Below are 22444 nucleotides of genomic sequence, written 5' to 3'. Positions count from 1 at the left end.
AGAGGGAGATTTAGGCTATACACAGAGAGAAAAAAAGTTGTATAAAGATGAAAAAGAGAGAGATTTGAATATTCTGGCCTTAAAGATAGAGGTGATATGATCACAAGTCAAAGAATGCCAAAGCCATCAGAATTTGGAAGAGACAAGGAACTGATACTCCACTAGAACATCTGAAGAAAGCACAGCCCTGCTAAAACCTTATTTTAGTCCAGTGATACTGATTTCAGACTTTTGGCTTCTAGCACTGTGAGAGAATAAATTTCTTTCATTTTAAGCCACCCAGTTTGTAGCACTTTGTTACAATAGCCATAGGAAAGGAATACACAGGCCCTATTAAAACTACCCATTAATAATAATAAAAGACTGGTAGCATTCTTCAGCCAAGTTTTTAACAAGATACTTTTTAATAAAATATCATACTTCTTATCTAGTTTGAAAAAGAAAAAAATATTCAGACAAACCTATAAAGGATATATAACACATATGCAGTTATAGACCAATGAAAATAAGAACATGTTATTTCTCAGGATATTCATCTGGAATAAAAACACTGAAACCTGCCTCTGCTCAGGTGTACATTATTAAACAGAAGGTGCTTTAATCTATGCTTCTTTGGACTGAACTTTTTTTTTTTTGAGATGGGCTCTCCCTCTGTCATTCAGGCTGGAGTGCAATGGTGCAATTTCAGCTCACTGTATGCAATCTTTGCTTCCTGGGCTCAAGGGATTCTCCCACCTCAGCCTCCCAAGTAGCTGGGATTACAGGCATGAGCCATCATGCCTGGCTAATTTTTGTGTTGTTTTTTTTTTTTGTAGAGACAGGGTCTCGCCATGTTGCCCAGGCTCATCTTGGAACTCCTGAGCTCAAGCAATCTGCCTGCCTTGGCCTCCCAAAGCGCTGGGATTATAGGCGTGCGCCACGGCGCCCATCCTGAACTTAACATTTTAAAGATATTGAGTAAAATAATAAATAACACATCTTAAACACTCAAAAGATAGCAGTTATTTATCATTATCAGTATATGCTATCTCATTTAAACCTCCCCCAAACCCTCTAAGCTAGATATAATTACTATTTCAGTTCTACAAATAAGGGCATTTGTGCTCAAAAAAGTTAACAACCAACTGAAAATAAAATAGCCACAAAATGGTAGAGCAGAAATTTGAAACTGGGTTTTCGATCTCTAAAATTTTTTCTACGATTTTAAGCATTCTACCTCACCTATCCTATTAAGTACAAATTATACTATGATGTTCTTAACAAAGAAAAAGAAAGCAATCCAACAGAAAAAGAGAAATCTTCTTGAACCATTGTTATTAGAACTGGGTATCCACATTTAAAAAATGAACCCCAATCTCTGTATCACAACATATATAAAAATTAAACTGAGATGGATCACCAACACAAACATATATGCTTAAAACTATAAAGCTACTTTAAGAAAACATAGCAGGATGTCCTTACAATTTGGGAATAGGCCAAGTTTTCTTAGACATGAAAAAAGAATCATAAAAGAAAAATTGGATTCATTAAAAGACACTGTTAAGAAAAGGATTAACAAGCCACACTAAAAGAAAGAACTTACAAAACATATTTGATAAACGACTAGTACTTAGAATATATGAACAAGTCCTACATCTCAATAATTTTTTTTAAAGTCACACCCTCAAATAAATGGGAAAAAATAAAGCACACAAAAAACTGCTCAAACATCAAAAGTCACTAAGGGAAACTTTCCCTTCTAGAAAGACGAAGTAGAAGTACTTTTCTCTATTCTTTCCACTAAGTACAACAGCCTAGACACTACATAGAAAACAACCCTAAGAAGACTCTGAAAGGTATAGAGAAGAAGGCTGGCCAGCAGGGACATCAGAACCCAGGGAATGGCATGACAGTGAGTTACTTCAAAATTTCTTTTTGCCTTATACATTCCAGACTCAGAACTAGAAAAGCCCACAGCCCAGAAAACAACAAGAAGCACTAGAGGTAGTGGGACTGGGCTGTGGTGAGCCTGTTTTCCCCAGCCAACAGATCAAGAAAGAAGCAACCTAACAAAACAAAAAACATTTAGACTTTAACTGCTCAAAGGCCAAGTGGGGAACTATATTTCTACCCTCACCAAGCTGTAACAAGGCATCCCAACTCTCCCCACCAGGGTAGTATCAGAGAAGTACAAGTAGGGTGTTGGGATTTTTATATCTACCGAGCAATAATTAATCTCTGACTCTCATCGTGTCGGTAGAGGCCACTAAGGAAATCTGGACATCAACTCCTATGAAGCAGCAACATGGCTCCTCTTTCCTTTATCACTTAGGCACTGTCAGAGAAGGTCTAGTGGAGAGTAAGTACTTTCACCAATGCCCAGTGTAACAAGGCCACACACCCTTGGATGTCAGTAGAGGCCATGTGAGGAACAGTAAGGAGCACTACTACCCTTCCCAGCTAAGTAGTGTGAGCTGTGGTCCAGCAGAAGTGGGGACTCTCCCTCCTGCTCGACAATAAGTAACAAGGAATCCTTCCCCTCCTTGTATACCAAAAGAAGACAAATAAGAACTCTGAACTTCTACTCCGTCTGTCCAAAACAAGATAGCATCCACCTATAACTAGAGCAATATCAAAGAAAGCCAGCTAAAATATGTTTAAATAAGACCTAGAAATTCACAACATAAGACCCAAAAGGTACAAGTTCCAATCAAAAATCTCTCATCATACTAAGAACAAGGAAAATCTTAACTCTAATTAAAAAAACAACCTGTAGATGTCAATACCAAGTATAAGTGATCTTGGCATTATATGACAAAGATTTTAAGGCAAACATCAGAAAAATAATTCAACAGCAATTGTAAACCCTCTTAAAATAACTGAAAAACCAGAAACTCTCTGTAAAGAAACAAAATCTCGGCAAAGAAACAGAAGATATAAAGAACTAAATGGAAATTTTGTAACTGAAAAACACACTAACCAAAATTTAAAATTCAATAGATAAATTCAATAGTAGAAAAGAGGGGATAGAGGAGGTAAAAATCGGTTACTTTGAAGAAAGAAAAATAGAAATTATCCAATCTGAACAGCATTAAAAGAAAAACAGACTGAAAAATCAAAACAAAACAAAAACAAAAATAGAAAGCATCTTCAGGGACAAACTACACTAGAATATCCAATACTGGCACCACCAGAGTCCTAGAAAGTGAGGAAAAAGAAGACAGAGCTGAAGCATATCTGAAAAAACAATGGCTAAAAACTTCTAAATTTCATAAAAAGACATAAGCCTACAGACACAAGAAGCTAAGCAAACTTTAAACAGGATAAACCCAGAGAAATATGTACCATGACACAGCAACCAAATGTAGATTTAAAAAAAGAAAAAGAAAGGCCAGGTGCAGTGGCTCACGCCTGTAATCCAAGGACTTTGGGAGGCAGAGGCGGGCAGATCACCTGAGGTCAGGAGTTCAAGACCAGCCTGGCAAACAGGGTGAAAACCCATCTCTACTAAAAATATAAAAATTAGCCAGGCGTGGTAGCGGGCGCCTGTAATCCCAGCTACTCGGCCTGTAATCCCAGCTACTCGGTAGGCTGCGGCATGAGAATCGCTTGAATCTGCCTCCAGGAGGCAGACGTTGCAGTGAGCCAAGATTGCACCACTGCACTCTAGCCTGGGGGACAGAGCGAGACTCAGTCTCCAAAATAAAATAAAATAAAACAAAATCCTAAAAGCAGTGAGGAGAAAATGACACCTTACCTCTAGGGGGAAAAGAATTCAACTTATAAATTTCTCATAAAAAATCATGACAGTCAAAAAGTGGCACAACATTTTTCAAGTGCTGTAAGAAAATAATTGACTACCTGGAATTTTAGATCCTGCAAATATCCTTGAAGAATGAAGGGGAAGGCCGGGCACAGTAGCTCATGGCTATAATCCCACCACTTTGGGAGGCCAAGGCAGGTGGATCGCCTAAGCTCAGGAGTTCAAGGCCAGCCTAGGAAACATGGCAAAACCTCAACTATACCAAAAATATACAAAAAATTAGCCAGGCATGGTGGCATGCACCTGTGGTCCCAGCTACTCCGACGGCTGAAGTGGGAGAATTATGCCTGGGAGGCAGAGGTTGCAGTAAGCTGAGATTGCATCGTTACACTCCACACTGGGTGACAGAGTGACACCCCTGTCTCAAAAGAAAAAAAAAAAGAATGAAGGGGAAATTAAGACATACTCTGATAAAGAAAACCTAAGAGACTCTGTCACCAGCAGATCTATTCTAAAAGAATGGCTAAAGAAATTCCTTAAACCAAAAGGAAATAATAAAAGGTATCTGGAAATATTAGGAAGGAAAAACAAATACAGCACGAGCAAAAAATATAGGTAAATACAATAGACTTTCCTTTTTCTCTTGACTTTTCTAAATTGTCCAATATGATTCTAAGTGTATATAGAGAAAATGTTTAAGACAATTATGTATAGGAGACGGTAAAGGGATGTAAAAATAGGTAAAGTTTCCACACTTTACTCAAACTGGTAATATATGAACACCAATACTGTGATAAGTCATGTATATAACACAATACCTTGTACAGCCACTAAAAAAGCTATATAAAGAGATACTCTCGACAACACTATAAATCAAAATGGAATCCTAAAAAACATTTAGGTAACCCTGGAGAAGTAGAAAAAAGAAAACAGAGAGATGAAAAACAGAATAAACAAAAAATAAAATGGTAGATTTAAACCCTAACAGAGTAACAACATTAAATTATAAATTTATACATTATATTATAAACATAAATGTAAACAGTAAGAGACTAGCAGAATGAACTTAAAAATATGACCTAACAATGTGGTATCTACAAATAACTCACTTCAAATAACACAACATAGGTAGGTTGAAAATAGAAGTATGGAAAAAGATATACCAGGTGACCATTACTCAAAAGAAAGCAAGAGTGGCTAAGTTAATAAGGGAAAGTGCAGACTTCAAAGCAAACAACAGTACCAAATAGAGAGTGACATTACCTTGATTATAAAAGGAAAGATCCAAGAGGACATAGCAATCTTAAATGTATATGTACTAAATAACAGAGTTATACTCTGTGTATATACTAAATAACAGAGCTATAAAGTAGGTGTAGCAAAAACTGATTGAACTGAAAGAATAAATAAGACATATCACAATCATACTTGCAGAAATCAAGAGATTGCTTTTCTGCAGATTCTAGAAAATCAACAAGGATATAGCATAATTCAAAAGCACCCTCAACCAATAGATCTAACTGACATTTATAGAACACTCCACCCGATGACAACAGAATATACATTCATTACAAAGGTCCCAAAAGTATACACCAAGACAGACCACATTCTGACCCATAAAACAAACTTCAACAAATTTAAAAGAAATGAAATCAGACAGAATGTGTTCTCTGACTATAACAGAATCAAACTAGAAAGTGGCAACAGAAAGATAACACGAAAATCTCCAAACACTTAGAAATTAAACATACTTCTAAATAATCCATAAGTTACAAAAGTCTGAAAAATGAAATGAAAAAAATACATTGAACTAAATGAAAATACAACATAAAATTTGCAGATAGGGAAATGTAAACCAAAAATATAAGTGAGATACCACTTCGTACCCATTAGAATGGCTATTATTTTTTAAATGGTTAATAACAAGTGTGGACAACAATATGGAGAAATTTGAACCCTTGTGCATTGACGGTGGAAATGTAAAATGATACAGTTGCTAAGAAAAACAGATTGGTGGTTCCTCAAAAAGCATACGATAAACACAGAATTACTCTATCGTCTAGCAATTCCAGTTCTAGGTATACACCCAAAAGAACTGAAAATAGTGACTCAAAAAGATAATTGTACTCTCATGTTCATAGCAGTTATTCACAATAGCCAAAAGTTTGGAAACAACCCCAATGTCCATCAAAATTAATGAATAAATAAAATGTGACATATACATACAATGGAATACTATTAAGCCTTAAAAAGGAATTAAATCAGTCAGGGATAGTGGCTCACGTCTATAATCCCAACATTTTGGGAGGCCGAAAAGGAGGATCACTTGAGCCCAGGAGTTCAAGACCAGCCTAGGCAACACAGTGAGACCCCATCTCTACAAAAAATACAAAAATTAGCGAGGCATGATGGCATGTGCCTGTAGTCCCAACTACTTAGGAGGCTGATATGGGAGGATCACTTGAGCCTGGAAGGTCAAGGCTGCAGTGAGCTATGATGGTACTACTGTACTGAGCCTGGATGATAAAGCAAGAATCTGTCTGGAAAAAAAAAAAAAGATACAGGCTACAACCTGAATAAACCTTTAAAACATTCTGCTAAGTAAGTAAAATAAGCTAGACACGAAAGGGCAAATATTGTATGATTCCACTTACATCAGGTACACAGAAGAGGCAAATTCATAAAGGCAGGAAAGATAATATATTATCAGGAGTTGGGAAGCGGGGGAAATGGGAAGTTGTTGTTTAATGGGTACAGGGTTTCAGTTTGGGATAATGAAAAAGTTCTGGAGATAAACAGTGGTGATGGTTGTACAACACTGTAAATGTACTTAATGCCAGTGAATTGTATAAATAAAACTGGTTAGAATGGTAAATTTTATGTTATGTATATTTTACCACTATATCTATTATGTATATAAGTATAGCATGTAAGTACATATTACACATACATAAAATTTTTTTAAAATTCAATTTTTTTTTCTCATTCAGCGCTTTTTGCCCAGATATTATTTCTAGGGCAGTATACAGCTCTGAATTTAAAATGTCACAAATAAGTACTCAGTGAAAATAACAACAAAACCTGGGAAGTCGCTACATATGTCTAATTCAATGAGTTCATGGATTCTAGGTCCTGGTGATGTGGAAGGACAATTGGAGTCAGGGTACCATAACAAGAAGGCCATAAAGATAAGAGGTGGTGATCAGAGAGTGGGAAGCATAAAACTAAGATTACACATGGGTTATAGTTATTCATAATGACAAAAATCTAAGGTCTGATTATAGAAATTTTGAGTAGTTAAGGTGTAATTCAGGATGCAAAATAATATCACTGGAAGAGAGGCACTCAAGACACCAAGAGCATTTTGGAAAGATTATCTCCATGCACATTGAAATCAGCCAGAAATCCACATATTCTAAAATTTCTCCAATTAGCATGTTACTGTAATTAAAAGTAAACTTAATGTTTTCAAATTTTAGTAAAACAAACGTTATAAATATATCATTACAAGTTGATCAAACTGTTATTTCCCAGTTTGTTCAATAACAGGTACCCTTTCACAGCTAAATGGAAAATGCTAATCTATAACTCCACCCTATCATGCTTATTTGCTTTTTTAGTTTTCCAGAGCATTTTGTAAAAATGACCTCTAATTTTAAGACAAATACAGGTATGTTTTTAATTCATATTTCTAACATAATAAATATTAGTTTTTATCAAAACTGAATTTCCTCATGCCAGTTTCTTTAATAAGAGAACATTTATGTCTCTGACACAGTACTAGGCTTACAGTAATAATTCAATAAATATAAATTCATTTATCTTAAAGGCAACAGATAATTCTACAAACCCATATAATTATTTACTTTGGTGCTTGTTTCTAGAATAGATTCCTAAATTTTCACATAATGAATCACCTTCAGTCTTTAAAAGTTCTAAGGCTGGATGCGGTGGCTCACACCTGTAATCTCAGCAATTTGGGAGGCCGAGGAGGGCAGATCACAAGGTCAGGAGTTCGAGCCAGCCTGGCCAATGCGGTAAAACCCCATCTCTACTAAAAACACAAAAATTAACTGGGCATGGTGGCACATGCCTGTAGTCCCAGCTACACGGGAAGCTAAGGCAGGAGAATCACTGGAACCCAGGAGGTGGAGGTTGCAATGAGCCGAGAACGCGCCATGGTACTCCAGCCTGGGCGACAAAAGCGAGACTTGGTCTCAAAAATAGAAGGAAAAAAAAAAAGTTATAAATGTAAAATTCCAGGATTAAATCCTGAATATAAAGTTTCAGAGTTGGCTAGGAAACTAGCAATTCTATGACACCCCAAAACATCTCTCCCAACACAGATTTCAACAAAATGAGGTAACAACAAGTAAGGTTATGAGATTAATGATGGAACCCAATTAGTTCTTATCTTTCCACTATTTTTTCATGGCCTAGTCAATCATACACCAATGACACACTATATTTTGAATACGTTACTTACTGTGGTGTGATGGGATATATTGCCAACAATATTAAGGTTTTTGAGCAGCTGGGGAGAACCACTATATTGTCCGGAGATCTGCTTCCTAACTTCAGCTGCCACCGTTCTATAATGAAGCAAAAACATACACATTATTTAAAAAAAAAAAAAAAAAAAAAAAGCTAAACTAGTTTAAAATGGAGGGAAGCTAAATACATTAAAGATTCATTTAAAGAAAAACAAAATGTCAGCATAACAATAAGGCTATAAATTCATAAAATAATTTAGGAAATACTTTTCTAGCTTATAATTACATTAGAACGTTTTATGTTGTAGGGTACTAGAGTGACAGACAACCTATATGAGGCTTTTTTATATGGGCATTATAGGGAACACACTTTGGCCTACAATAGAGCTGGAGCTACAGAGCCGGCTCTATAGTTGGGAGCTATAAAAAGATGTGTATATTAAAATGTATATGCTTTAAAGTATATAAAGTGTACATTAAAATGTATATTATATTAAAATGTGTATACTTTAAAGTACAAGAATTAGGAATAAAAAACTCTGGAGTGTTTTCAAGTTAATGATTTAATTCAGAGCCCTGACCATCTTGGTTCCCATTAGCGTTTCCAGCTGAGTTTCAAGATAATCTCATTTTCCTAAAATTATTCAGATTTAGGATATAATCTTTTCTCCTATTTCTTCTCTTCAATTCCTCCTTCCTTCTTTCATATTCAATCATTTCACACACATTTACTGAGCATTGTTATGAGCCAACTACACAATTAGAAATGCTTACACAAAAATAAGAGTTATCATTCTTTAGGGCTTAAGATACTGAGTTAGTGCAACCTTTTTTAAGTAGGTGACTTGAAGTACTTTATATAATATTTGTGTTTTAAAAGGCTAACTTCCTGTTCATAATTGCCAAACCTTGGAAGCATCAAGCTATCCTTCAATGGGTGACTGGATAAACAAACTGTGTTACATCTATACAATGAAATATTATTCAGTGATAAAAAGAAATGAGTTATCAAGCCATGAAATTCACAGAGGAACCTTAAAAGAATATTGCTAAGTGAAAGAAGCCAATCAGTATGACTCCAACTATATTTTATTCTGAAAAAGGCAAACTATGGAAGACAGTAAAAAGACCAGTGGTTGTCAGGGGCTGGAGTGGGGACAAGAGAGGAGGAATGAATAAGTAGAAATAGGGTGATACGGTTTAACTGTGTCCCCACCCATATCTTATCTTGAATTGTAGCTCCCGTAATTCCCATGTGTTGTGGGAGGGACCCTGTGAGAGAAAACTGAATGATGGAGGCAGTTTCCCCCATACTGTCTCCTGGTAGTGAAGAAGTCTCACCAGATCTGATGGTTTTATAAGGGGTTTCCCCTTTTGCTTGGCTCTCATTCTCTCTTGCCAGCCACCATGTAAGATGTCCCTCTGCTCCTTCCTCTTCTGCTATGATTGTGAGGCCCCCCCAGCCATGTGGAACTATGAGTCCATTAAACCTCTTTCCTTTATGAATTACCCAGTCTTGGATGTATCTTTATTAGCAGCATGTGCAAAAAACTCATGCATAGGATGTTTCGGACAATGAAACTATTCTATATGATATGGTAATAGTGGATACATGTCATTATATATTTGTCAAAATTCACTGAATGTACAACACAGTGAACCCTACTTAATCTATGGATTTTAGTTAATAACAATGTACATCAATATTGGCTCATCAGTTATAACAAATGTACCACACCAATGCAAGATGCTAACTGAAGAAATTTGGGAGAGAAGGGAGGATGTGTAAGAACTTTCCATACTTTCCATTCATTTTTCTGTAAACCGAAAACTGCTCCCTCCCAAAAAAAGTCTACTAGTTTAAAAAAAAAAAAGTTAATGACAAGGGAGGAAGACAAGAGCACCAAAGCACCAAGAAAACAATTAGAGGTTAGAGCTGAAATCTGGAGACAGAATGAAATCTTGGAGAGGGAGAATAGATTCAGGAGACGGCAAAGGGCGAATTATGTAATCCTTCGTGTGAAAAGAACAGATCAGTTTAGGACTCCATTAGGGCTTTTACTTATTTATTTGAGATAGAGTCTCACTATTGCCCATGCTGGAGTGCAGTGGCGCGATCTCGGCTCACCAAAACCTCCGCCTTCCAGGTTCAAGCTATTCTCCTGCCTCAGCCTCCCAAAGTGCTAGGATTACAGGCATGAGCCACCGTAATTAGGGATTTTAATAAAGCCTATATAATGTGAGTATTCATTATTATGTTTAGCTTGAAGTCCTTACATATCCTGACCCTCTCATCGAAGCTGAGATATGTAAAAGCCTTTAAAAAGACACAAAACACGCCAGGCGCGGTGGCTCATGCCTATAATCCCAGCACTTTAGGGCGGATCACGAGGTCAGGAGTTCGAGACCATCCCAGCTAATACAGTGAAATGCCGTCTCTACTAAAAATACAAAAAAATTAGCCGGGCGTGGTGGCCGGCGCCTTTAGTCCCAGCCACTCCGGAAGCTGAGGAAAGAGAATGGCGTGAATCCGGGAGGCGGAGCTTGCAGTAAGCCGAGACCGCGCCACTGCACTCCAGCCTGAGGGAGCACACAGACTCCATCTCGGAAAAGAAAAAAAAAAAAGACACAAAATACATATTCTACTGGCTGGGCGCGGTGGCTCACACCTGTAATCCCAGCACTTTAGGAGGCTGAGGCCGGCGGATTACGAGGTCAAGAGATCGGGACCATTCTGACCAACATGGTGAAACTCTACTAAAAATAGTAGAAATTTTAGTCTCTACTAAAAACAGAAAAATTAGCCAGGCTTGATGGTGCGCTGGCTGTAGTCCCAGCTACTCCGGAGGCTGAGGCAGGAGAATCGCTTGAATCCGGGAGGTGGAGGTTGCGGTGAGCCGAGATCGCGTCAAGCCCAGATCGCGTCGAGCCCAGACTGCGCCACTGCACTCCAGCCTGGTGACACAGCGAGACTCCGTCTCAAAAAAAAAAAAAAAAAAAAAAAAAAAAGGACACTATATAAACATTCTACCTACCTCACTGCTACTCACCTCACTCTACCAATCTCAGCACTAGCTCAGTGTTTCTGGGGCTAAATCATGAGTAAACTGAATAGTAAACTGCTGTATTTCATCAAATTCAAGATATCACTGGCCAGGCGCGGTGGCTCACGCCTTTGTAATCCCAGCACTTTAGGGGGCCGAGGCGGGCGGATCACGAGGTCATGAGATCGGGACCATCCTAGCTAACATGGTGAAATCCCGTCTCTACTAAAAATACAAAAAAAAAAAATTAGCCGGGCATGGTGGCAGGCGCCTGTAGTCCCAGCTACTCAGGAGGCTGAGGCAGGAGAATGGCGTGAACCTGGGAGGCAGAGCTTGCAGTGAGCCCAGACTGCACCATCGCACTCCAGCCTAGGCCACAGAATAAGACTCCATCACAAAAAATTTTAAAAAATCACTAATTGTTAAGAAGAGACATTACTCCATGTACAGCTAATAAATAAAAACCTTGCCAATTAACCATCACACCATCAGTAAATTGATGATTTCAGATGTTAAAATGTGAAATATAAAATAATGAAACATAGTTACTTCAAGAGGCAATCTTTTAATAACAGACATAAAAACTATAATCCTCATATTACAAATATCCTTCTACATGACATTAATTTCCCCAAAAAAGAAAATCTATTAATTTGAAAATAAACTGTGATAATGCAACAAGAACCATTTCCAAACTGAGCTATAGTAGCCATAAAACATGTGCAACCCAGACAAGGGATGTATTTACAACTGAGACCTTCCGCAAAGATTTCATAAATCTTCCCAAAAAAAAAAACTTTGTCTCTTAACCATATCATCATCCAAAGAATGCAAGAAAGAAATGTAATGAATAAATATAAGCCCTGATACCAGTTAAAATCCTTTATCAGAGGTTACTTTTTCCAATCAGATTTTTTCTTACTCCTAGTGATAGCTCAGAAAGAAAAACAAGGTAGTCTTTTTTCCTTCCAATAAACCATTAATATTTACTGCAAAGTAGAAAGAATAGGTCAAAAATTCTGTAGTTACTTATGCCCTTAAATTATAATATGAAAAATCCTTCTATCCCTCCCAAAAAAACATGATCCAGTATTTGACCTATTTATCTCTTTATCCACTCTCTCCATTCCTACAAGCTACATATGTTAACACACATTACAGTTTTCACAAAAGAAAGCATCCATTCAGGCCACTCATTATATGATGTTGGAAATAACCAGCAAAAGAGCCACATTCCAAAAGAAAATTACGTTGCATTTAACCTTTCTTCTAACCCAATCCTACTTTCAGACACACTATTCTAGCCATGATTTCCAGAATGAACCAAGGGTGATAAGGCCAATCTGGGCCTGCCTCTCTCTAGACATTCTTTATGGGACCAGAAGTAAAGTCTGAGTAAAAATGAATAAGGAGAGTTCATACTAAACTCATAAGAAAGTTTAATTGAGCTACTCCTATAAAGTCACACACACACACACACACACACACACACACAAATAGCTGCAATGTACTAAGTCTAATAATAAGATCTCTTGGAACTGGCACTATTCGTATCTCAGATAGAAGTCAGGGGAGAAATGAAGGGTAAAGGATATATCAGGGACAAAGAAAAAAAGGACTAGCTAAAAATCCCCAAAAGAAAAGGAAGAGAGCAGCTGACACTGCAGTAGTGTAACTAAGTGCAAAACTGGTGAATGATGGGTTGTATCAGAGTTCTAACACTGTGTGTGAGTTCGAATTAACAATAAAGAAAACAAGTGAAACCCCATCTCTACTAAAAATACAAAAATTAGCTGGGCATGGTGCTGCGTGCCTACAGTCCCAGCTACTTGGGAGGCTGAGGCAGGAGAATTGCTTGAACCTGGGAGGTGGAGGTTGCAGTGAGCCTAGATCACGCAATTGCACTCCAGCCTGGGTGACACAGCGAGACTCCGTTTCAAAAATAAATAAATAGCCTGGGCGCGGTGGCTCACACCTGTTATCCCAGCACTTTAGGAGGTCGAGGCGGGTGGATCACCTGAGGTCGGGAGTTCGAGACCAGCCTGACCAACATGGAGAAACCCTGTCTTTGTAAAAACACAAAACTGGCCGGGTGTGGTGGCACATGCCTATAATCCCAGCTACTAGGGAGGCTGAGGCAGGAGAATCGCTTGAACCTGGGAGGCAGAGGTTGCAGTGAGCCGAGACCATGCCATTGCACTCCAGCCTGGGCAACAAGAGTGAAATTCTGTCTCAAGATAAATAAACAAACAAATAAATAAATAGGCCTGGCGCAGTGGCTCACGCCTGTAATCCCAACACTTTGGGAGGCCGAAGCAGGCAAACTGCCTGAGGTCAGGAGTTTGTGACCAGTCTGGCCAACATGGTGAAACCCGTCTCTACTAAAAATACAACAAAATTAGCCAGACGTGATGGTGGGCACCTGTAATCCCAGCTACTCGGGAGGCTGAGGCTGGGGAATTGCTTGAACCAGGGAGCTGGAGGTTGCAGTGAGCCCAGTGAGCCGAGATTGCACCACTACACTCCAGCCTGGGCAGCAGAGCGAGACTCTGTCTCTAAATAAATAAATAAATAAATAGAAAGAAAACAATAGACTAAAGAAAAACAACATTGTACCACCTACTAAGTATTTGTGGCAAAAAATGTTTAACCTGAATTGAATCAAACCTTTACATCTAACTTATAGTTTACAAGAAATACAGAGAACAGTATAACAATACTATTGCAAGGAAGCCATCAGACAAAAACTAGAAGGCAGGTCATGCTATGTGCCAAATCTCTTATGGGTCAATGTGGTGGATAAATTAAAAAGTAAAGGCAGTGGGCTAAGTTTTAGTGTAAAAAAGACTTAAGACTAAAATACAAGGTCTATTTAAGAGGGTGGAAAAACAGACTTATGAGATATAACCAAATGCAACATATGCTTACTACTGGATCCTGATTTGAACAAACCAGCTATAAAAGATATTTTGGCAGATGAGAAATTTGAACACGGGCAAGGTAATACATAAGAGTTAATAGGGTTTTTAAAAATGTTTTTACTGTGTGGAAAGCAGCATATAGTAAAATGTCCTTATATCAATATTTTAGAGATGCAAATGATGTTTGTAATTTAGCTTAAAAGTCTTCAGTTGGAGGCTTCAGCAGTGGCTCATGTCTGTAATTCCAGCACTTTGGGAGGTCCAGGCAGGAGCATTGCTTGAGCCCAGGAATTCGAGACCAGCCTGGGCAACATGGCAAAACTCTTGTCTCTACTAAAAATACAAAAAATTAGCCAGGAGTCGTAGTGTGTACCTGTAGTCTTAGCTACTTGGGAAGCTGAGGTGGGAGGACTAGCTACTTGGCAGGCTGAGGCGGGAGGATAGCTTGAGCCCAGGAGGTCAAGGTTACAGTAAGCCTTAATCATACTACTGCACTCCAGCCTGGGCAATAAAGTGAGACCTTGCCTCAAAAAAAAAAAAAAAAAAAAAAAAAAAAAGGCTTCAGTTATTATTATTCTGCCTTAGTAGGGAAAACAAACAAATCAAATACGAAGTAAGATGGGGCAAATAAACTTCAAGCGGTATGCATATCACATCCTCCCTAAAGTGCTGCCTGATTCTTTCTGTTCCATACAATTGAGTGTCCAAATCTGTTTGGACACTCCTCCCTACGCTTTCAAAGCACCCTGTGCTTATCTGCATACATTCAAAGAAAAGGAGCTTCCAGGAGACAAATTCAGACAGGTAGCAACTAGCCACTGACTGCTTTCTACTGTTGAATAAGAACCTTGCCTTGCTAATTGAGTTTGACTTCAGTAGTGGGAAAGCCCAACGTTTGTAAGCACTCTCTTTGAGAGAAGCATGTAAGCTGAGAAGGTTTCTATGGAACAGTACTCATACAACCCATAAGTATAAAAGTATGGTGGGGGGAAAAAGAGAACAGTGAAGTATCAAGAATTTGGCTTCTCAGCACACCAACATGGCACAAGTATACATATGTAACAAACCTGCATGCTATGTACATGTACCCTAGAACTTAAAGTATAATAAAAAAAAAAAAAAAAGAAAAAAGAAAAAAAAAAAAAAGAATTTGGCTTCTCAGGTCTGACACACTACTTCTTCAGAAGCACCTCTGCAACCTCCTTGAGGAATAGACAAGAAAACTTCACCTCTGATTGGGGTACTCTATGCTGTCTCTTACTTGGTATAAATGTCCCAAAACAGGTTGTTTCTGTCATTAAAGAAATTACAGGATTTCAAACTCTAGTGGCATTTTCCTACCTCATCGTGATAACCAAACAATACCAAAGTCACAGCAACTATCAAATTGTTTTGAAATCTGTTTACCTATCTCCTTACAAGGAATTAAGCAATTAAAAGTCAAAACTTCATCTTATCTGTAGCACATACAAAGTGCTTACCCAATGTTTACAGAGCTAAAGTGAAAAACACAGGAATCGAAAGGAAAAATTCACAATTCTTTCCCCAGAAAAGTAATTGAGGAAGAATGCTTGAATGGAACAACTTACGAGACCTTCAGGGCAGGGACCATATCTTATTAATCCTAATATCCTGGAAGTCTAAGACAATGGGGAGAGAGACAGAAATGGAGAAACAGATAAAAGAATTTAGAGAGAGGAAAAAAGAGAGATAGGGAATAAGAATGAACTTGGAGACTACCTAGTACTTTCAAAACACCTTTTAGAGTAAACCAATTCATAAGTGATGTTGGTTTCTAATTGATTAAAAGGGAAGAAAAAAGTAAGCCTTTTTATCTATTATTGTCAAATAGAAAAATATTTGCAGGGAAAAAGAAGTCTCAATCTAGTTGAGATCATTATTATCACCTTTGTAATCTGGTAAAGTAAAAAAACTACTACCAAAACACAATACTCTCCTATTCTGTATGAAACTTTTTAAAAAATATTTTTTAACAGGATATATAATTTGTTTGCTTATCTCAAAATAGTCTCTAATGTGTCTTTAGCATATCTGCAAAGCGCTGGTTAAAGAATTACTTTCAAGCTCTACTATTACATAAAGTTACTATGAGAAGCAGAGGAAATAAGATTTTCCAAAACGAAGACAAAAAAAAAAACAAAAACCTGATACAAGAAATCTTTTAAATAAATAAATAAATGGCATTACAAAATGCAAACTTAGGAAGAAAAAATTTCAAACTCCACAAAGAGGTGAAGGTCCATCTCTCTGCCATCTCCAATTCCCAATCCCCAGTCTTATTCCTCAGATGTAACTAGTTAATATTTTCTTGGTATCCTTCAAAAAATAGATGTGTATCTATCATTATATATATAAGAAATTCTTATTTTTCAATATCCACACATGACATCATACAATAATCATTTCTTGATACCTTACATTATACAATATGTATTAGAAATCTTTCATATTGGCACATAAAACTAATAAAACTAGCAACATTTGTCAGGCACTTAAGATGTGTCACATACTGTGCAAAGTGTTACTTTTGTTATACCTCAATCTTTAGAAAACCCTATGAAGTAGGTACTCTATTCGAATATTGTAGTTTCACATAACTGATGAGGAATAGAGCCAAGATTTGAACATAAAGACCTCATTCTTAACTACTAATCTCCTTTTTATCTGCTACAAAGTCCCTGGTATGTATAAACAAACATATTCAACCAGTCTCCACTGGTGGACATTTAAACTATTTCTGGTTTTTCCAAAAATTATCACTAGAATGTAAGTTCTGTGAGGCAGAGATTTTTGTCTGAATCAAGAATTATGGGTGATTTTTGAGGGCTTTCTGTATTTCCAAATTCTCTGCAGCAACATTATTTTATAATTAAACAACAGATATTTTTAGATACATTACAAAAATAACTTGCCCAAGTCTATGAAAGGTACAGGCAGGGTTTGAATTCAGATTCATAAAGTTCCTAAAGCTTTCCATGGAAACAGGTTTCCAAAGATAAAATAATTCTTGCTATAGTTCATATTAATGATTTCTCTATTTTCCAAAACCCAGACTTTCACAGGTCAGTTAAAGATATCCAGTGAAAATGTCTGGTGTATATACTAACATAGTAACAGGAACACTAGAATGACTACCACCATTGTTATGATCTGTTTCCTATCCTTCATGTATGGCTAAATAAAACACCAATCTAAGCCACTGTCTTCGTGTCATTTGTAAGTTAGCCCGTGTTAAAATGTTTAGGAACACAGAAGACTGGACCATAGTAACCACTAAAGGCTCAAGAAAACTAAAACATACAGGTTAACATGTGAAACAAACAAAAAGAAACAGTCCTTCTACACAATACACTTAACATTTAAAATATACCTCCTTTTCTGGAGGGGAAGAGGATTAAAAAAGATGTCAGGTGTCTCATATATCCCATTTGACACTATTTTGGGGATAACATTACTCAAAATTATTTTCACATTAGAAAGCACTGTTTTGTTTTGTTTTGTTTTGTTTTGTTTTGTTTCTGAGACGGAGGAGGCTGGGGTGCAGTGGCACGGCCTTGGCTCACTGCCAGCTCCACGTCCCGGGTTCACACCATTCTCCTGCCTCGGCCTCCTGAGTAGCTAGGACTACAGGCGCCCACCACCATGCCCAGCTAATTTTTTGTATTTTTAGTAGAGACGGGGTTTCACCGTGTTAGCCAGGATGGTCTCGATCTCCTGACCTCGTGATTCACCCGCCTCGGCCTCCCAAAGTGCTAGGATTACAGGCGTGAGCCACCGTGCCCAGCCTAGAAAGCACTGTATTAAGGAGATTTGGATGGCTCTATCACTGTGATCAACAGCATTTCAATATAAATCTCAATTTCGTCAACTAAAAAGCTGGTGATAATGCTGTTCCCTATTTCATGGAACATATTACATTATAACTACATAAAGAAAAGAATTCAAAAATTTAGCATTTGTAAATATTAACACTGACCTGAAATTGGCAATTAAAAACAGACAGAAAAGAAAAGTATCTACTGCAAAAAGTCAATCCTCCTAAAAGGATATAAATTTATCTTAAATTCCACCCTACTTCATAAAAATAAACCCAGAGCTGCCTTACCCATAAACATACAAAATTACATCCTGGTGTGAAGTGTATATAATTAGTTGCTAAATCGTGTTTATTCTAACTTTTAAATATTTCTCAAATCCTTGTCCCCACCTTTCCTTTTTTACAACATCTGCCTACAAATAACATCATATTTAACGGTGAAAGTCTGAATGCTTTTCTCTTTAGAGCAAGAGAAAGCCAAGTATGTCTGTCTGCTCTCACCACTTCTACTCAACATTGTACTGGAAGAGGGAGGGAGGGAAGGAGGAAGAGAGGAAGGAAAAAGGAAGGAAGGAAGGAAGGAAGGGAGGGAAGGAAGGACTAAAGGCATTCAGATTGGAAAGGAAGAAATAAAACTGTCTTTATTCACAGAAAAAAATTATCCTGTATACAGAAAATTCTCGGGAACCCACAAAAAACTACTAGAAATACCAAACGAGTTCAGCAAGGTCTAAGGATACAAGTTTAATATCCAAAAATCAACTGTATCTCTATATACTAGCAATGAACAAACCAAAAATATTTAATTCCATTCAAAAGATCAAAAATAATAAAATATTTAGAAATAAATTTAACAAAAGAAGTACAAGATCTGTACACTGAAAACTTAAAGACACTGAAGAGAGAAATTACGTAAGATCTAAATAAATAGGCCAGGCGCGGTGGCTCACGCCTGTAATCCCTGCACTTTGGAAGGCCAAGGCGGGCGGATCACGAGGTCAGGAGATCAAGACCATCCTGGCTAACATGGTGAAACCCCGTCTCTACTAAAAATACAAAAAATTAGCCGGGCGCGGTGGCGGGCGCCTATAGTCCCAGCTACTCAGGAGGCTGAGGCAGGAGAATGGCGCGAACCCGAACCCGGGAGGCGGAGCTTGCAGTGAGCCAAGGTCGCGCCACTGCACTCCAGCCTGGGCGACAGAATGAGACTCCGCCTCAAAAAAAAAAAAAAAAAAAAAAAAGATCTAAATAAATAGACCCCCACCCCATTTTCATGGATTGGAAGACTCAATATTGTTCAGATGGCAATTCTCCCAAACTGATCAACAGATTCAATGCAATTTCTATCAAAATCCCAATTAGCAGAAACTGGCATACTTTATATGGATATTGATCCTAAAATGTATATGAAAATGCAAAAAATCCAGAACAGACAAAACAATTTTGAAAAAAGTAAAAAATTGGAGGACTCACACTTACAAATTTCATATTTTACTTTAAAGCCTTGGTAACCAGAACAGCACAGTACTGGTATAAGGATAGACATACAGATCAACGAAACAGAACTAAGTATCAGGAAATGAACTCTTACATTTATGGTCAACTGATTTTTTCTGATAATGGTGCCAAGGCAATTCAATTGGACAAAAGTATTCTTTTCAACAGAGTGTTGCAACAATTGAACATCCACACACTAAAGACAAATTTAGACCTTTATCTCAAACCATGCACAAAAACTAATGCAAAAGAGAACATAAACCTTAATATAAGAACTAAAACTATAAAATTTTTAGCAGAAAATAGAAAAAAAATTCATGACAATGGATTAGGCAAAAAATCTTAGCTACAACACCAAAATCCTGATGCATAAAAGAAGAAAAACTGATGAACTGAACTTTATTAAAATTGAAAACCTTTGTGCTTCAAACATCACCTAAAAAATGAAACGACAAGCCAAACAAGGAGACAATATTATATATCTAAAGAAGGACTTTTACCCAGAACACATAAAGAACTCCTACAACTCAAAAACAAGATAAACAATCCCACTGAAAAATAAGTAAGAGGCCAGGCATGGTGGTGCATGCGTGTAATCCTAGCACTTTGGGAGTCTGAGGGGGGAGGATCACTTGAGCCCAAGAGTTCAAGACCAGCCTGGGCAACATAGAGTCTGACCCTACAAAAGATACAAAAACTTAGCCAGATGTGGTGGCGTGGGCCTGTAGTCCCAGCTACTCAGGAGGTTGACCTGGGAGGATGGCTTGAGCCCAGGAGTTCAAAGCAGCAGTGAGCTATAATGCACCACTGAACTACAGCCTGGGTAACAGAGCAAGACCCTGTCTCAATCAATCAATCAATACAAATGAGTAAGAGATCCGAATAGGTATTTCACCAGAGCAGATATGTGAGTGGCTAATAAGCACACAAAAAAGGTCACTTTAGTCAGCCAGGCGCGGTAGCTCACGCCGGTAATCCCAGCACTTTGGGAGGCTGAGGCGGGCAGATCACAAAGTCAGGAGATCGAGACCATCCTGGCTAACATGGTGAAACTCCTCTCTACTAAAAATACAAAAAAAACAAATTAGCCAGGCATGGTGATGGACGCCTAGTTCCAGCTACTCGGGAGGCTGAGGCAGGAGAATGGCGTGAACCCGGGAGGCAGAGCTTGCAATGAGCCAAGATTGCACCACTGCACTCCAGCCTGGGTGACAGTGCAAGACTCCATCTCAATTAAAAAAAAAAAAAAAAAAAAAAAGTCACTAGTCATTAGGAAAACACAAATCCAAATCACAATGAAATACCACTTCACACTCACCAGAATGTCTAGAATGAAAGAGGACAATAACAAGTGTTAGCAAGCATGTGGAGAAATTAGAACCCTCATAACCCTCATACATTGCTAACAGGAATGTAAAATGGCAGTCATTGTGGAACAGGTTCGCAGATCCTCAAAAAGCTAAACACAAAATTATACTATGACCTAGCAATTCCACTCCTAGATAGGTATATACCCACAAGAATTGAAAACAAGCCTTCAAACAAAAGCTTGTATTCCTATTGGCACTATTCACAAAAGCCAAAAGGTAGAAAAAACAACCTAAATGTCCATCAACTGATGAATGGATAAACAAAATGTGCTACATACAATGGAGTATTATTCAGTCATAAAAGGAGTGAAGTACTGATACATGCTACAACACAGATGAACCATAAAAACATTATGCTAAATGAAAGCCACCAGACATAAAAGGCCATATATTGCATGATTCTCTTTATGTGAAATCTTCATAAAAAGCAAATTGAGAGATCGATACAAAAAAGATTTGTTGTGCCTAGGGCTTGGGGTCAAAATAGGGCATGACCGCAAACTGGCACAAGGAATTTTTTGGGGTAATGGAAACATTCTAAAACTAGATTTTGGATGACGGGTTCACATCTGTAAATTTACTAAAAATCATTTAATTGTACACTCAAAATGAATGAATTTTATGATATGTAAAGTATACCTCAATAAAGCTGGTTTTTGTTTTGTTTTGTTTTTCTAAGGATCTGGGTATGGCTGGAACTGCTCTGCAAAGATAAGTGGAAGAAACTGTTTATTTGTAAGAAAAAGAATGATGATGGCAGAAACAGGAGAGCTGAATGTAGTCACTAAGAAAATTTTGCATCCTGAGACTCCGTGCCATGATCCTGTATCATTAGCAATTATGAAAATTATTAAATGGTTGATATGAATGAAGGAGTTAGTTCGGTTTTCTGGTGTCACAGAGCAAACCAGAAACAGCCCATGATGATGCAAGCATACAGATGTAGAAGGAAAAAATGAGAACGACAAAAGTCAAAAAGAAAAACCAGGAAGACATCCTTAGGAGGGCTCTGAGTTGGTACTAAGATCTGAGCTAAACTTTAAAAAGTTAAGGGACAGGGAAGCCACAGCTAGCTAGCATCAGATTACACTGGTTTTCTTTGAATTTCTTTGTATTTCATCAGTTCCATCTAAATTGCAGATAGGATAGCTGTCTATACTGCCACATATTTTAGTAATTATACTGATGTGGAACCACTTAAAATGACTAATTTTAAAGAACATCAGTTGTTTTGCTATGACCAGTACTCTTATCCTCATTCTTTTGGTTAGAAACCCTTCCTTGGTAAGGAACTAATTCTGTAAGATTTGGGTGGAGCTAACATATCTTTCCCCCAAGCCATAGAGAAGGGCATGTGACCCACAGTAGTCAGATTTTCCTACCCCACTAAACATAGTAATTGGTTCAAGGAAGGACATGTGACCCAACCCACACCAATAATTGAGTCCTTGGATCTTTTCTGCCAGAACTAAACTGGTAGGATTTGAGCCTGGGGCTGTCAAATCTCATAGTGGCCATTTTGTGGAAAACCTATCC

General features: G+C 37.7%; 1 protein-coding gene across 9 annotated transcripts in view; it reads right to left on the bottom strand.

The window, feature by feature from the left end:
• Positions 1 to 22444, bottom strand: part of DOCK7 (dedicator of cytokinesis 7) — a 228799-nt gene that overhangs the window by 196463 nt on the left and 9892 nt on the right. For all 9 annotated transcript variants that reach the window (XM_007978501.3, XM_038000744.2, XM_007978502.3 and 6 more), the window contains exon 2: positions 8232 to 8337. In XM_007978501.3, the coding sequence (XP_007976692.1) occupies positions 8232 to 8337 (106 nt within the window). The remainder of the gene's footprint in view (positions 1 to 8231; positions 8338 to 22444) is intronic.

The sequence above is a fragment of the Chlorocebus sabaeus genome, chromosome 20 (genome assembly GCF_047675955.1).
Source record: "Chlorocebus sabaeus isolate Y175 chromosome 20, mChlSab1.0.hap1, whole genome shotgun sequence".
NCBI classification, from domain to species: domain Eukaryota; kingdom Metazoa; phylum Chordata; class Mammalia; order Primates; family Cercopithecidae; genus Chlorocebus; species Chlorocebus sabaeus.
This window is presented reverse-complemented; position numbering and strand designations above follow the sequence as displayed.